The 17427-nt window shown below is 33.3% G+C and overlaps 1 protein-coding gene across 3 annotated transcripts in view; it reads right to left on the bottom strand.

Moving 5' to 3' along the window:
- Positions 1 to 17427, bottom strand: part of LOC114334526 (E3 ubiquitin-protein ligase HUWE1) — a 192570-nt gene that overhangs the window by 90768 nt on the left and 84375 nt on the right. For all 3 annotated transcript variants that reach the window (XM_028284586.2, XM_028284587.2, XM_028284588.2), the window contains exon 6: positions 13578 to 15552. In XM_028284586.2, coding sequence (XP_028140387.1) covers positions 13578 to 15552 — 1975 coding nt within the window. The remainder of the gene's footprint in view (positions 1 to 13577; positions 15553 to 17427) is intronic.

Here is a 17427-nt window from a genome sequence, read left to right as displayed (position 1 = left end):
GTGGCCATAACCTATTCTACGAAAGAGATGAAAATCAAACAGTATGCGGCGTAGGCTTACTTATTAATAAACAATGACATCCAGGACAATCTACAAAGAAATTAATTGAGCAATGATGGCAAACAAAACACAGTATGTAATCTTAATGGGCGACTTCAACGCAAAAATACGAAAAGAAGAACACCAAAATGAAATCTTAATAGGACCCTATGGATTGGGAGAAAGAAATAATAGACCAGAAATACATACTAGTAAATTATGCAAGGGAAAACGATATATACATAACCAATACCCTTATTTAACCCTTAGTCTCCTAGCACGTTTAGATTTTTTTTGGCAGTTACTTCTCGACGGCACTGTAAGTCCGCCTTATTTTTTCGGTCATGACTTTTTAAAATAAGCTAAAAGCTTTGTTTTTTCCCAACAATCCTCTTTAGTACCTACAAATCTTATTGTGTATTTTACACGAAATCATTTGAATGTCATTTGAGGTATTAAACATCAGCTGATAACATTATTTAACAGAACATTCTCAATTTAGATCTACTTCAAAACTGAAAGCAGTAGAAATTGACTTTCTACGATGATCGTGCAGAATCTCTCGGTTAGACCACATAAGAAACGAAGTAGTTAGAGAACGAGCAAAGGTTAAGAGTAGCATTGACAACCGAATTGAATTCCGGCAACTGATTTGGTATGGACACGTAAAACACATGAACAATGAACGATGGCTATACATTTTACATGGCGTAAACGCATGAAGAAAGAAATAGACTATATTGTAACGACAGAAACGTAATATTCGTTACAGTAGTAACGCAGTACAGCAGTAAAATGCTAAGACACGGTTCCCGGGAAGGGGGGTTATCGTGGGAGGTCTTGTCACTGGGAATTTTCCGGCGTCAACTTATTTCTTAATGATTCTTTAGCCAAAATTCACTGAGAGCGAAATCGCAGTACGTTCTTTTTTTAACTAAACGCGAAATACATTTTTTCTGCACAAAGCTCTACTATTCCGTAAGCATTTTACATCGTTTGAAATTCATATTGTATTACCAATATTTTTTTTCTTTCAAAATCTCTCAGAAGTAGTTTTGGTGACATTAATACATTAGCCTGAATTTTTTCAGATTTTTCTGACTACTCTAAGACCACTTTTTGAGGCTTTGAAAATGATTTTTTCACTTTTTTAACAGTTTTAAACGCTTTTCAGATAGTGCTCTTTGTCCGGGTGTGAATATATAAATATACTTTATTAAATTTAATGATATTATTAGTAGATTTATATAAAGACAAAATACAAGCTTAAATTATGCGCCAATTTAAAAAATTAACTATAAGAGAGGTATGTATTTTTGCATTACAGGTGTTACAGGTAGAAATTCAATAACCATGCCGAATTCGACAAAAAATTAGTGCCGTACAAAGGTATAATGGAACGCATATTTAAAATGGCATTATAATGTCATAATAATATTATTATTTAAAAAAAATGTTTTCTTTTTCAGTACAAAAAATGTTGTAACACTTTGCCAATTTATTATACATCTAATATCTCTAATAATTGTTAATATTTTGCGGTCAACATATATCTGCATATTTATTTATATAATAAATAAATAATATAATATAATTATGTATGTTATCGAATTTCTACCTGTAACATCTATAGTGCAAAAATATGTATCTCACTTATATACTCTCGGACAAAAATATTGCATATGCATGTGGAATGAAATTTTTTGTGCTGCTATCCTTAGCCCTCCTGTATCATACGAATAGGATTTATTTTCCGAATGCCATTTTTTAAAGTATCACATAAATACTATAATCGGATTTAAATCTGATCTGGGCTATATACTGGCCAATATAATTTTTAAATTGAATCTCTTCAAGATAAGTATTCAATAGATAACGACAAGAAGTGCATTAGCACCAATATGTCATATCCAATATGGCTTTCAAATGGCAAAACATGATCTTCTAAAATGTTATCAATGTACATATCAGTTGGCATTCGCCTAAGCACCTTCACGTGTTCGGTATGTCCTTTCAAAGCAATACCGCTCCATAGCACTATGTCGCCAGCACCAAAACTAACGTTCTGTATGAAGTTACAACTGACATACTGTTCGCCAACTCTTCTGTAGACGAAGTTTTGTAAATATTGCTTCCATATGGTGAACGGTATGCCAGATGTAACCACATATAGAGGGTTAATTTTGGTGGTGGCGGCATAGTGCTATGGAGTGGTATTTCTTGGTAAGGAGATACTGAACTTGTGGAGATGATTGGGTGAATGACAGCTGATATGTACATTAATAAAAAAAGATCATGTTTTGCCATTTACCAGCCATATTCTATAACAAATTCGTGTACCATGACGCAGGTCTTAATGTCGGTAGAATAGTGAATACTTACCTTGATGAGATTCAATTTAAAAATTATATTGGCCACCATATAGCCCACATTAAATTTAAATCCGATTACACCATTTATGAAACATTAAAACATCGGATTCTGAAAAGAAATCCTATTTCTATGACACTGAGGGCAGCACAATATTTTTTATTTCACACGTTAATTTCAAAATATGCAAAATTTTTGTCCGTGAGTGTATATTAGTTTATTTTTCAAATTGGCGCCTAATTTAAGCTTGTATTTTGTGTTTATATATATATACTAATAATATCATTAAATTTAATCAAGTATATTTATATACTTACACCCTGAAAAAGAGCATTATCTCAAAAGCGTTTAAAAGTGTCAAAAAAGTGAAAAAATAATTTTCAAAGCCTCAAAAAGTGGTCTTAGAGCAGTCAGAAAAATCTGAAAAAAATTCAAGCTAATGTATTAATGTCCCCAAAACTACTTCTGATAGATTGGGAAAGAAAAAAAATATTGGATATACAATATGAATTTCAAACGATGTAAAATACTTACGGAATAGTAGAGCTTTGTGCAGAAAAAATGCATTTCGCGCTTAGTTAAAAAAAGAACGTGCTGCGATTTCGCTCTCAGTGAATTTTGACTAAAGAATCATTAAGAAATAAGTTGACGCCGGAAAATTTCCAGTGACAAGACCTCCCACGATAACCCCCCTTCCCGGGAACCGTGAAGAGTACGAATAAGAATTAACACCAAGACAAAGATGAAAACGCCAGACAAAAAACAGTAAATATAGACGAACTAAAACAGAGAAAAATCGAATACGAACAAAAATTGACAAAACATACTGAACTAATAGACAAAGATTCAAACCTTGAAATCCTAAATAAAAATTTAAGGAATATTTTAATATAATAACAGTGGCAAATTAATCGAGTCATAAAACAGATAAAGTTCAAAAACTCACAAAGAAATAAAAGAGTTAATAAAAAAAGAGGAAACAACTTGTGAAAGACTGAAAACTGAATAAAACAGAAATAACAAAAATCAACAAAATAAATAACAAAAAGGTCTAGAGACTTTTTAAATACTACAAGAAAAGAAAGGCATATGATACTGGAACAAGACAACAAGCGAAGATAGAAATCTAATTAGAAAAATTATTAATGATGAAAACGAGCAAATTACAGAAATTCAAAAAATAACCATCATGATAGAAAACTACTATCAAACATTATATGAGTCATAAGCAAAACCACCACCAGGTAAAGACGAAAAGCACCGAATAGTAAAAATGTTGGATCTGAACATATACCAGATATAACAGGACGAAATATGAAACACAATGAGCACTATGCAAAATAACAAAAGCTCCATGTGAAAACGGAATGGTGTTAGAAATGATGATCGTCCAAAAGTATGGAGGACAACACATCATAAAAATGCTAAAAATTATTTTTAATAAATGTATAGAAAGTGAAGTACCCACAGCTTGGTGTTAAATGCTCTTATAATACTGCTATCTAAAAAGGGAAATAAATATAAATTAGATAACTGTAGACCCATTAGCCTGTTATCAGTCTTGAATAAGTAGTCCAGAGAATTAAGATTTTTCTCGTGACACATCCCCCTCCAGGCCTAAACCAAATTTTTTGAGTAGTATGGACATCTATATTATTAACCTTTATGTTTCCTGCAGCCGATTTTGATGATATACACAGTTATAAACAAATGAAGATCAAAAAACGGTAAATTTTCGCTTTTCTCGTCTATAACCAAAAAGTTAAGCATTTTAAACAAATTTGAGAGTAAGAAACTCATAAATCGTCTAAAAAATTTCTATATGGCGTTCGCTGAATATGTCTATCCTTATTGGTTGCTTAGAAAATTGCAAAATAAATCATTAATTTTGAGTTTTTATAAATATTCATAACTTATGTAAAAGTTAACTTAGAACCTTCTTATTCCACGAATTGCTGAGACTTTTGGTGTTTAAATTATATTTTAAATTTCAAAACAATTGGTCAAATAGTTTAAAAGTTATTTAATTTGTTTATCCCAAATTCATTTTTTTGCAACACTACAAGTCAGAAAATTATGAGGTTACAGTAAGACTTCCGACAGTTTATGGAAGAACATTTATACTATTGACTTAATTTAAAAAATATGACAAAAAGTAATTTTAAATAGTGTAAAATTATTTTGCAAAAACACGTTGATTTTTTTGCTTACTTATAAACAATTAGAATAACTTTTTAACCGTTACCCGTAGAAAAATTATTTTTTCATATTTGGAAAGACTGTATTTTTATACACATTTAGGAAGAAAAACAATTGTTCTAGGACAATTAGGGACGAAGTTAACCCCCTTTTTTTAATTCACATGTGTTTGCAAAATAATTTTGCAGTATTTAGAATTATTTTTTGTAATTTTTGAAGTTATACTTCTTTACGGGCGTAATGACGGTGAAATTTTATATGGGAAAACCTAGCGACCGGGCGCATGCGCATTATAACTTTGTTCTGATTGGATGTTCAAATGACATGACAAAAATTATCCAATATGGCAGCTGTGGGACTGTGTTTGGTTATAATGTATGCTTGTTGCGTTTTAAAATTTGTAGGAAGAGAAACAACAAACAAAAAGTTAGTTAATGGTTATACTGCCTTTTTAAATAGTTTTCATATTATATTTTTGGACTTATTTACATAGAAGAGATGATTGTTGCATGCCAATGTGAAAGCTCATCAAACTGTGCCTAGTATGAGTGCCGCAGATCTCGCTTATTCAAAGCTAAAGAATCTTTCACTGTTAAGTGTTTTATAAATAGTTGATCAAATTTTGTTATGATATTTGAACATAGCCACTTTGCACGACGCAAGTGATTGCGAAATTTATTAGTCGTTATACGGGCTCCGATACCTACCTTGAACCAACCAAAATACATAAGTAGTATGTAATACTTTTATTTACATAATTTGATTCTTCTTACTCTATGTTTTGTTGTATTTTTTCAATTCTAAATCATTTCAATTCAAAATCAAAATAATTTGATTTACATAAGTTAAAAATGTCAAAAGGTTAATCTGTTTAGTTAGACGATCTTCGCACGTAATGACAAGCTGTCTCTATGGCGAAGTTTTAATGCGAGTGAATCCCAATACAACGCAAATACCAGCCGCGTGGTAAGTTGGTTCGAATCCCAATAGAAACTTTTATTTTTTTATTTTTTTTTATACATTTTATGATTGTAAGTATATTTATTATATAATTTTATTTTCAGAAAATACGTATTTAGTTAAAAAATTTTCCGACAATTAATGTTCAGAAATCATTTGTGGCATTTTTAATGTGTTTGTGTGTGTTTTATTTTTTTATTATTTTAATTTTTGGCACTGTTTTAATAAAAATGTTTGAGAAGTAGTAAGTATAAATTAATTTAATATTTAAATAAAATATAAATAAAAAGTATATTAATTTCGTTTATAATCATATAATCATATAATAGAAGTATAACTTCTTACGTGCGTACAAAGTACACACACATTCTTTTTTTTTTTTTAATTAAATTAATATTATAAATTTTCTTCTTTCGAAAACTATCCAAAGTATTACTGTAACTTCATCATTTTCGACTTATAGCGTTGCAAAAAAAAATTAATTTGGGATAAACAAATTAAATACCTTTTAAACTATTTGACCAATTGCTTTGAAATTTAGGGTATCATTTAAGCACCAGAAGTCTCAGCATTCCGTGTAATAAGAATGTTCTAAGTTAATTGTTACATAAGTTATGAATATTTATAAAAACTCAAAATTTATGATTTATTTTGCAATTTTCTAAGCAACCATTAAGGATAGACATATTCAGCGAACGCCATATTGAAGTTTTTTATACGATTTACGAGTTTCTCACTCTCAAAGGACATCGCACACATCTTATGGAAAATATAATGTCACTCAAATTCAATAAAATTTATACCAATAGATTCGTTTTAAATTAACGATCAAATCTTATCATTGCGCCAACTCTCTATTTTCAAAAATAAGAGCAGAAATTGATATAAATAAATCTGAAATCAAATGGGTAGGTACATAAGTTAGAGAGAGAAAAAATATTTGAAAATACCCAGATTTCCGGTACTCCATAAATCAGCGGATTAGTTTCACTAATCCGCTTAGGCCCAGCGGGATTTAAACTGTTATGAATAGCACTCAGAGCAATAATGATTGTAACTAACATTTTATGGACTCCAAAAATGTGATTTCGATAAACTTTAATTGCAATTTGCGCCGTAATTAATCATAATTAAGAGTTGGCGCAATGATAAGAATTGATCGTTAATTTAAAACGAATCTAATCGTATAAATTTTATTGAATTTGAGTGACATTATATTTTCCATAAGATGTGTGCGATGTCCTTTGTTTAAAATACTCAACTTTTTGGTTATAGACGAAAAAGCGAAAATTTACCGTTTTTTGATCTTCATTTGTTTATAACTATGTATATCATCAAAATCGGCTGCAGGAAACATATGTTATTAATATAGATGTCCATACCACTCAAAAAATTTGGTTTCGGCCTGGAGGGGGTTGTGTCACCAACATGATATTTTTTTCCTTATTTCTCTGAACTAAAGCTATTTGTGAAGATAAATTACATTGTGACTAACAAACAAACTGAATAGAGATCAGCCTTGGAATAGGCATGATTCAGAAATGATTATAGCAATATACACACACCCAAACTTATATGGAATCACCATGTATTTCAAAGTAATATTTATTTCTTTTGAAAAAACTTGTTATTGTTGCGAAGAATAAAGGTTTTTATTGAAAATAAACAAATATATAAGACAATCAGATAGTACAGCTCGGTACTGTATAGGTTATTTGCTTGAGTTGCAAATTGAACGAAAATAAATAAACTAATTTTTGCGTCCAAAACGAAAATATGCCTGATGTGGGGTTATAGAACTTACAACGAGCAAAGATTATTGGTCTTGTGGAGAAAGTAATGTTCTCAGAGGGACATAGCTGTAGAGCTAGGCGTAATACAGGGCGTTCTGTCCAAAACCTATGCTAGGTAACAGGAAATAGGAAAGCTCAAAAATAAAGCAAGGGAAAGTCGCCAAAAGTAATAACGGCTCTCCAAGATCGTTTAATTGTCCAATCAGCTGGAAGACACCCAACCATTTCTTACCTGCAGCTCCAAAGGCAGCTTTCGGAAGCTACAGGCGTAACTGTTTCACTTGAAACGATAAGAAGAAGAGTTCGTACCAAGAAGTATACAGCAGCAGACAGTTATGGGTTCCCAAGTTATCCACGCAGCACAAGATTGATCGCCTACATTGGTGTCTTCACCATCAAAACTGGAACATTGGGAATTGACAAAATGTGCTATTTTCAAAAAAAGTCAGGATTTGTGTAAAATCAGATGACCCATGAAATCGTGTACTTAGAGGTCAAGGAAGACAAGCAAGAACGAAAACTGTCAGATCTGTTCACAAATATACAAGGGGAAGTGTAATGTTCTAGAGAGGAATTGTGATCCGTAAAAAAACTCCTTTAATTTTCATCCAATCAACTTTAACTGCTCACAGGTATGTTGATAACCTGTAGTCAGGCTCTGGAGAGGTGCAACAGGAGAAAATTTTATTTTATTGCATGATAATGGACCTCTACATACCATTAGAGTGACTACAGACATCATTGAAGCAAATGGTATCCCTTGTTTGGAGTGGCCTGCTTGCTCACCCGAGCTTAATCCTATATAGTATTTGTGGGATATGCTTAAAAGAAAAATTAGAGCTCGCCGGGATAATCCACAAAACACCGCACGGCTAGTACAAGCTGCTCTTAAAGGATGGAGCAACCTACCACAACAAAAGGTTGATAATTTGATTAGGAGCCTGACCACGCAAACTGAAGCTTGCATAAGGACTAGAGGTGATAACACTGACTACCACAAAATACAAAAAAAAATAGAAACAATTTAAACATTATTCGTTTTACATTGAAATTTTGTATGCTATTGACTTAAAAACAACTAGTTTCAATTTGTTTGTTAAGTATTTTATTGTTTTATTTAATCATTATGTATTTGTTATTAAATTGCTTTAAAATAAATATTGTTTGATTTCGTGTGTTTGTTTTTTTAAATTCGCACGAAATAGTAAGAAATATCAGATGATTCCATATAAGTTTGGGTATGTGTAGATCATAAATATACAAATAATAAGAACACTAATCGAAAAATCAAACGAATACAATATAACACTCTGGATAGCTATTAGGGTAGAAGGCCTTTGACTTCATAGAAATTTGGGCCAATCTTAATGCCTTAGCAACAATAAATTTGATGACCGATAAATAAAAATCATTAAATATATCACAATGCTCCATTTTTTAATGGAGTTTCGCCGGACATATATAGTGAGACTGCAGGATGACAGGTGGACAAAAAGACTGTTCTTAAACCATCTGAGATTTGCCGATGATGTTGCATTACTTGCAAAAGAAAGAAGAATTGCAGGAAATGTTATTAGGCGTAAACACAAAATTAAAAGAAATATGATTAAAATACACTCACCGGTAGAGAAAACGGGCACCCCAAAAAATGGGTAATTTTTAATGTCTTGTATTTCCTAAACCTGATGTCCGATTTAAGTAATTTTTTAATATGTTATAGCCTTATTCTTTATCAATATCGCTGTAATAATATTGTTGCTAGACAGGTACATTGTCATATTATACAGGATGTACGAATCAAACTGTGTTTTTTTCCCAAACTTTGGAACACCCTGTGGAATGTTCTAGCTTTTATACAATACTGAAATTATAACCAAACTATAGCCTCAGGTTTTCTTAACATTCTGTTTTTTTATTCATTCGCTTATGTTGGATAATAAAAAAGTTAAGCACTTTAACAACTACCCCTGTTTTTCGTTAATACAGGGTGTTTTTAAATAAGTACGGCAAACTTTAAGGGGTAATTCTGCATGATAAAATAATGACAGTTTGCTTTATAAACGTATGCCCGCAAATGCTTCGTTTCCGAGATAGGGGGTGTTGAAATTGTTCTTACAAACTGACGATTTATTTATTTCTCTAAAACGGTTTGTGATATGCAAATGAAATTTGGTAGATTTTAAGACGTAGTTATTGCGCATTTTTTGGCATACAATTAAGAATTTTATATTCACCATTGGCGTGCATACGGGTATAAATATTTTAGATATATCCCGTATGCACGCCAATGGTGAATATAAAATTCTCAATTGTATGCCAAAAATGCACAATAACTAGCTCTTAAAATCTACCAAATTTCATTTGCATATCACAAACCGTTTTAGAGCGATAAATAAATCGTCAATTTGTAAGAACAATTTCAACACCCCCTATCTCAGAAACGAAGTATTTGCGGGCATAAGTTTATAAAGCAAACTGTCATTATTTTATCATGCAGAATTACCCCTTAAAGCTTGCCGTACTTATTGAAAAACACCCTGTATTGACGAAAAACAGGGGTAGTTGTTAAAGTGCCTAACTTTTTTATTATCCAACATAAGCGAATGAATAAAAAAACAGAATGTTAAGAAAATCTGTGGCTATAGTTGGGTTTTAATTTTAGTATTTTATAAAAGCTAGAACATTCCACAGGGTGTTCCAACGTTTGAGAAAAAAACACAGTTTGATTCGTACACCCTGTATACAATGACAATGTACCTGTCTAGCAACAATATTATTACAGCGATATTGATAAAGAATAAGGCTATAACATATTAAAAAAAATTACTTAAATCGGACATCAGGTTTAGGAAATACAAGACATTAAAAATGACCCATTTTTTGGGGTGCCCGTTTTCTCTGCCGGTGAGTGTATATTTATCAAAAACTAAATATCTAACAAAGATCTATATGCTATATCTCTAGATATAACAGTATGTTACTGAGTCGTTGAGCTATGGCCGCCAAAGATTATAAGTTACAGTGCCAAAAAATCTATAGAATTAAGTATAAAAGGACTACAAGAGAGCAGATTCCGTACTTAGTACTCATGGAAAGAAAGTTGTATGCCATTTGATAAGTTGTATGTCATTTAATAAATCAACAGAGCTATACTAAAAGCCACAGTTAGAATGCAGTGCGGGTAGTATAGGGAAATGTATTTCTTACCGGAGAACAGCCGACCACGTTGCCGGTTTGCCCCTAGCGGTGCATTAGGACCGGATTTCAGAATCATAGGACTGGAATATACGCGCACACAACAATCGCCTACGGTTGTATACCACTGTGCCGACATGAGCGGCATCCATGCGCGGCCGCGGCGTAAAGGTATGTATACATATGCGGTCCGCTCGGTGTGCGAGCCGCTCGCGCGCAGCATGTTCGTCAGATTAGTACGTGTTTTCAAGTGGCGCACCACGATCTAACTTCTGTTTTTCAACAAACGCTTTGATGGTTTGTGAGTGGTTTGTTGGTCTTGGCGCGCCGGAGTTGAATATTTCTTGGGCGGAAGGAAATATTATCAAACTTATTGATACTTACCGTGGAAAATCTTTATTGTGGGCACCACGGAAATCGTTATCAAAATACAAAACATTAATAAATTAAACAAATTTTGTTTTTGTTGCTTGGTAAAAAAATCTTCTAATTTAATTTTATTTGACTCGTGCATATTGATAATTCAGACATACATTATACATTTTAAAGTAGATGTAGTTGTAGAAATAAAGTAGATATAATAAATAGTGTAATATCAAAGAAACGGTAAACCGACACCCTCGCCAGGCCTCTTTAGTGTTTACGATCACCCATAAACGAGTATTTCTAACAACGATAAATCGTTACGTTGATTATTAAATAAATATCCGTTATTTTGTAACGGGTAAAATAACGGGTACGTACTTTTTTACATTAGTATATGTATTAATATAGATACAACAACCCTATAATGAAAATTAAAATTAAATAATAAAATGTTTCATCTAGACCAGTAGACGAAGCAACGAAGAACTAAAAAGCCCAAAACCTAGGAATTTTGTGCAGTAAGATGAATCGTCATGCAACTTTTTGCATTCAATTCGAGAGTGTCAGGAAATTTTGTGAACTAAATTGATCTCTGGAAAAAAAATTTGTGCATGAGAAAATGCATTTTCAAAGTGCATCTCAAAGAGATGGAAAATGAAAAATTTAGAACTCAGGAAATATTGACGGAAATGAGTTCAATTTTTATATTTGGGGGTTCTGGAGGTCAGTGAACACAAATTTCATGACAGAGATGGTCTCCGAGGTACCTGGTGCCCAGGGTGGAGCTCGTCGCCTGTGACGATCGAACAATTTGCGAAACGAAGACTGGATCGAAAAACTGAAAAATACGCGTTTAATATTTTTCAAAAATCTATCGAATGACACTAAAGACGACCCCCCCTCCATCCCCTGGAAGTGGGGTAGGGGTAACTTTAAAATCTTAAACGGAAACGCCTATTTGTTATTACAGATTTGGATTGCTTACGTAAAAATAAGCAACTTTTATTCGAGAAATTTTTTCGAATTGTGGATAGATGGCGCTATAATCGGAAAAAACGAGTGATATAATCGTGATACCATAGGTAAATTATAGAAACGGTCTAATATCTCGAGAAATACACTTCCAACTAAAGACCAAAAAATACGTATTTAATGTCTTTCAAGAACCTATCGAATAGAATAGAATAGAATAGAATACTTTATTGGTATAGCTTTACAGCTGCCATCAAACACGACTCTCCACTCCACCCCCTGGAGGTGGGGTGGGGGTTAGCTTTAAAATCTTAAATGGGAATCCCCATGTTTTATTGCAGATTTGGATTCCTCATGAAAAAATAAGTAATATTTATTCGAAACATTTTTTAGAATTGTTAATAGATGGCGCTAATAAATAATGTTATTCCGATTATAGCGCCATCTATCCATAATTCGAAAAAATGTCTCGAATAAAAGTTACTTATTTTTACGTAAGGAATCCCAATCTGCAATAAAAAATGGGGTCTCCTATTTAAGATTTTAAAGTTACACCCCTTCCCACCTCCGGGGGGGAGAAGGTGGTGGGGTCCATGAAATTCGTGTCCAGTGACCTCCAAAACCCTTAAGTATAAAAATTGACCTCATTTCCCTCAATATTTCCTGAGTCCTAAATTTTTTATTTTCCATCTCTTCGAGATGCAATTTAAAGATGCTTTTTCTCATGCACAAAAATTTTTGCCGGAGATCAATTTAGTTCATAAAATTGCCTGCCACTCTCTCGAATTGAATGCAAAAAGTTGCATGACGATTCATCTTACTGCACAAAATTCCTAGGTTTATGCTTCGTTGCCTCGTGTACAGGGCATTTAGCACAAAATAAATCGTAAATACAGCACCTAGAGATTTGAAACTTTTTGCATTGTGTTCAGGATGATGTCAGGAAAAAAGTCTACTATAGAAAAATGGGTGGAAATGCATCGTTGCATTTTAAAGTGCATAAAATGCTTCCATAGGGGCACACACATGTCAAAATGAGTGTATTAGGTTCCAGATTTTGTTACTAGGGGGGTTTTTGGGGTCGGTAAAGATGCATACGCCATCAGATCCGATCACCGGAGCACCTGGTAGTCCACTGCAAAGGCACGTGATCTGGAGTTTCGTGAAGCACGTGATCTGGCATGTGAAGGGTTTCGTTACTAAATTGATGCATTACTAGGAGTGTTATTGTGGTTGCTGAATAAGAATACGCCATCAGAACCGCCTTCCGGTGCACATTATTTTTTGCGACTCGAGTCCATCATAAGCTCGAAACCATTACGTGTTTTAAACAGGTTAGTGTGCCATCAACGTCGTTGCTTCCTTTTCTTTTTGTACAACCTTTAGAAACATTCTAGAAACCGTTTAGAAACTTTACCAAGAAAGCAGCACTTATCACAGAAATGGCGTAGGTTTTATCGCGCGACTGAGACATGACTAAACGTTCGTAAGTTTCCTTTGGATCGCGGAAGGTTCGTCAAAATGAAAAATTTCAACGAGCGTTGAACGCGCCGCGCGGATATCTATACATACCTTAAGACTAACACTGCATTCTAACTCTGGCTTTTACTTTAGAAGAAAATTTTAACAAATAATCACTTAAGCGAAATTCAATATATATGAATTATAATTATTTTTGCTTACCTTTTCGAAGAATGCATTCAGTTTCCCGATGTCTTCTTTGGTAACATCACAACCAGATGGTAGCAAATCGTCACTGCAGTAGGCCAATAGAAGGGTGCTTTCCCAAACTAATGATGTATACAAATCAGCCAATCCTTTTAAAACTTTTCGTCCATTTTCAGAGCCCCAATGTTGTAAAGATAGATTTCTTATTTCAGTTTGACCAGTTCGACAAATGTGGACAAACATTATGACATATCCATGGACAGCCCCCATAGCATGTAATAGGGGAGTAGATTTATATGTACTAAAAGCAGTCTCCAGATCTGGAGCCTTCGCTAGTTCTAGTAGCAGTTTAGAGCCACCAGCAACTTCTTGTTTTGCACACAATGGCTTAAGAGTATTTAATACAAGAGACAGTTGATCAAGTCCTTGAGAGAATAAATAAGGTTCGTGTGACAAATTCAATATACTCTTGCAGACAGAAGCTACTGCTTGTGCTGGTACTGTCGTGGGATAATCAACTGGTAAGTTGGGCAATCCAAGAACTTTTAATAAAGGATAAATTCCTCCTCTGCTTACAAATTCTTTGCAATGGTCATCAGTGGAGTTATTACTTAAAATTGCATCTATAAATTTCATGGTATTGAGGATATAATCTACTAAAGCAATAGGTGTTCTCTCGCTATTAACTTGAGTTTGAGTCTCAGAGTGATTTTGAGATGATGTTGATGTTTCATCTTCATCCTCTTCTTCTTCATCCGAAGAACCTTCATTACTTGCATTATTACTTCTAGATGAAACAGATGCTGATATTTCTGATTTATTATGTCCTTTGCAACAAATATTATTAGGATCAGTTCCCAATTGGATTAAATCATTCAATAAAAGCATTATAGCCCTAGTAGCGTCTTGTCTTAAGCTAGGTTGATGTCGCATTAGTTCGTCCATGGCATTGCCCAAATTGCAAGCTGTATCAGCTGTTGGTTCAGAGCTGCGTCTTCTTCTCATAGCTGGCAAATATTTTGGCGATACTAATATGCTAGAAAGTTTTTCAAATGGTTTAAGCTTCGCAAAGGCTTCTAGTCCTCTCGTATTTAAACATAATGCACTGAATACATTTGGAAGAGAGCCTAGAACTTCTCTAGTTGCAGGTACATCCTTTACTAATAGGGAGTGCAGTACAATGTCAGTTAGTCCATTGTCTTGTAAAGCAGAAAGTAATGCTGGCTCTTGATATACATATACAGTGACTACATCAGTAGCAAGTAGAAATAGGGATGGACCATAATATTCTGCATTGGCAATAATATTTTTAAGTGAATCAGGTAAAGTACCTTCCATAAGATGCCTAATGCTTTCAGCAAATGTGGAGTCTTGGAACGCTTTTTTAAGAAAGTTCAACATGGATTTTAGTAAAGCTGCCCTTTGTGGAAGACAGATTTTGCCCTCATTTTCTGGAAGATGTACTATATCCACACAAAGAGTCTCTCCTTTATCTGGCGCTCTAGAAGTGCTAGGTGCACTTTCATCGTGTTCAATAGTAGTGTTGTGTTGAATTTGGTAATGCTGGTGTGGTAGGCAGTAGGTAACTTCATTATCTAATCTGTTTATGAAACTATGTAAACCTCCATGAGTTTGAAATGCTGCCATATCAATATTAGTAATCAAATCAATTACGCGTACAGCACGTGTTACAAATGTTATATGATCTAATGCAAATCCTTGCCAATTTATTACTTGTAATAGAGATTCCATCATTCCACAGGATACTAAAGCTTCACCTCCTGATTCATAACTGGCGAGGTGATATAAAAAAGAAAACAAGGCTGTTGTTAAACTCACTGGAAATTGGCTGTACTTTTCAGTGCCTTGGAGATCAAATTGGTCTGTAAGTGAGGAAATACAATTTCTAACCAAGACTGGCAAAAATCCATGATACTGGCTTGCTCCAGTTACATCTATAATGTTATTCAATCGTGTTCCTGGTCTTCGACTGTCAAAGATAGAAAAGAGTAGAATTAAAAATAAACTAATTAAAATTGTCATATATTATAATAACTTGAACTTTATAATCCCTTAAATTAAGTTATCCATTAAATTAATATTTCAGAAAACAGAAAACAAGATATGTGTATGTATACATTAGTCCAGGGAAATAAGGATTTTCTCAGGACACTGAATAATCCAGGTAGGTGACAAACTATTTTAGTTATTGTAGAAAGCATTGAAAAAACTTCAAAATGTCGATTTTTGAAAGTTAAAAAGATAAGTTGTTACTTCGCAAACTGGAAAATAAGTGAAAATCATTATTTGCTAATAACTTTTATTAAAACTAACGTAGAACTTTGGCGTTGCACCCAAAATTGGGTATTGGAGTACTTAACAAACCCTTAAAATTTGAGACCCATCCATTAATTAGTTTAAAAGCTATTATATTTGGATAGCGCTTATCAAAAAGGTACCAACAGCCATTTTGCAGTTTTGAGTAAATTAAGATTAAAGATTTATCAGTTTTAAAAATCGGCATTTTATCATTTTTTAGGTTTCTCAATTTTTTTAGGGGAAAGATTGAGTTTAGATATTTGTCTTCTATAAAAAAATATAATAAAATAGTTTTTCTCTTTTTTGTAGTATGAAATGGCGCTTGGTTCTTTTTTGATAAAATCTAAATAATGTATATGAATCTGTTTAAATACTAATTTTAGGATTTGGATCTTTTTATATAAAACTACTGTTTACTTGGATCCTTTTATTAAATAACAGAACATTAATAAGTTGTTCGTACCATTCAATTATAACCTTTTTTTAATAACCTGTCAACATTCATTAAGCGTTCATTACATTTTAATGTACATTTACACTGAAAGTCGATATATGTTTTTGTTCCTTCAATATTCCTTTCAGTGTGTAGTGTTTTTTGTTACCGTCTTTTAATTTTTTTTCTGGATTTAAAAGACTGTCCGGGATATTTTGCAAATCCCCCTTTCTTTAGTCGACCTGTTAGACGAGTGTGGTGTTGTGGTTCGTCTTCTTTTTCATCATCTTGTTCTTGGTCTGTAGAGTCAAATCAGACTCATCAGCTTCTTTCATCATTTTATATATTTCAGCACTTCTTAAAGATGATGATTATCAGAAGGACTTTACGAAAACACGTTAATCAAAAGAAAACCAAATGATTGAAATGAAGAATGTCAAAAGGAATCCTAGCGACATGCGACATGATAAAACTTTCGTCGCTTGGATCCGTTTAGAGATAAACAGAGTCCTATAATTCATAACACGCAACTTGGTAACCTTTGCCAAAAGAGGTCTCTGACGTTTAGTTGGTGCTTGGGACTTTTTAGATAAACAAAGTTTAATATTATCGGCCAGTTAATGTAATTAAGTCAGAAATGGCAATTTGGCGCTTGGTACCTTTTAGATAAGCGCTATCCATTTGTGTATTCTAGAGACCTTTGTTTTGCAATAACGTAAGACAGAAAACAATAAAGATAGGGCAATTCTACGGGTACCAAATGAAAGATACTATCATCATCATTCTCTTTGCCTTATCCCTATGCGGGGTCGGCTTCCCTAATTGCATTTCTCCACACAATTCTATCTTGGGTCATATCAATGTTAATCCCCTTTACCAACATGTCCTGCCTTATCGTCTCCCCCCAGGTCTTCCTCTCCTACTCCTTCCAGGAATCTGCACTTCAGCTACTCTTCGTATTGGGTGATTAACGTCTCGACGTTGAACATGACCAAACCATCTTAACCTATGCTCTCTCATTTTGGCATCAATTGGTGCCACACCTAGACTTTCCCTAATATACTCATTTCTAATTTTATCCTTCTTTGTCACTCCACTCGTCCATCTAAGCAT

This window comes from Diabrotica virgifera, chromosome 10 (genome assembly GCF_917563875.1).
Source record: "Diabrotica virgifera virgifera chromosome 10, PGI_DIABVI_V3a".
Lineage (NCBI taxonomy): Eukaryota > Metazoa > Arthropoda > Insecta > Coleoptera > Chrysomelidae > Diabrotica > Diabrotica virgifera.
The sequence above is the reverse complement of the archived record's forward strand: the minus strand, read 5'-3'. Positions and strand labels throughout refer to the sequence as shown.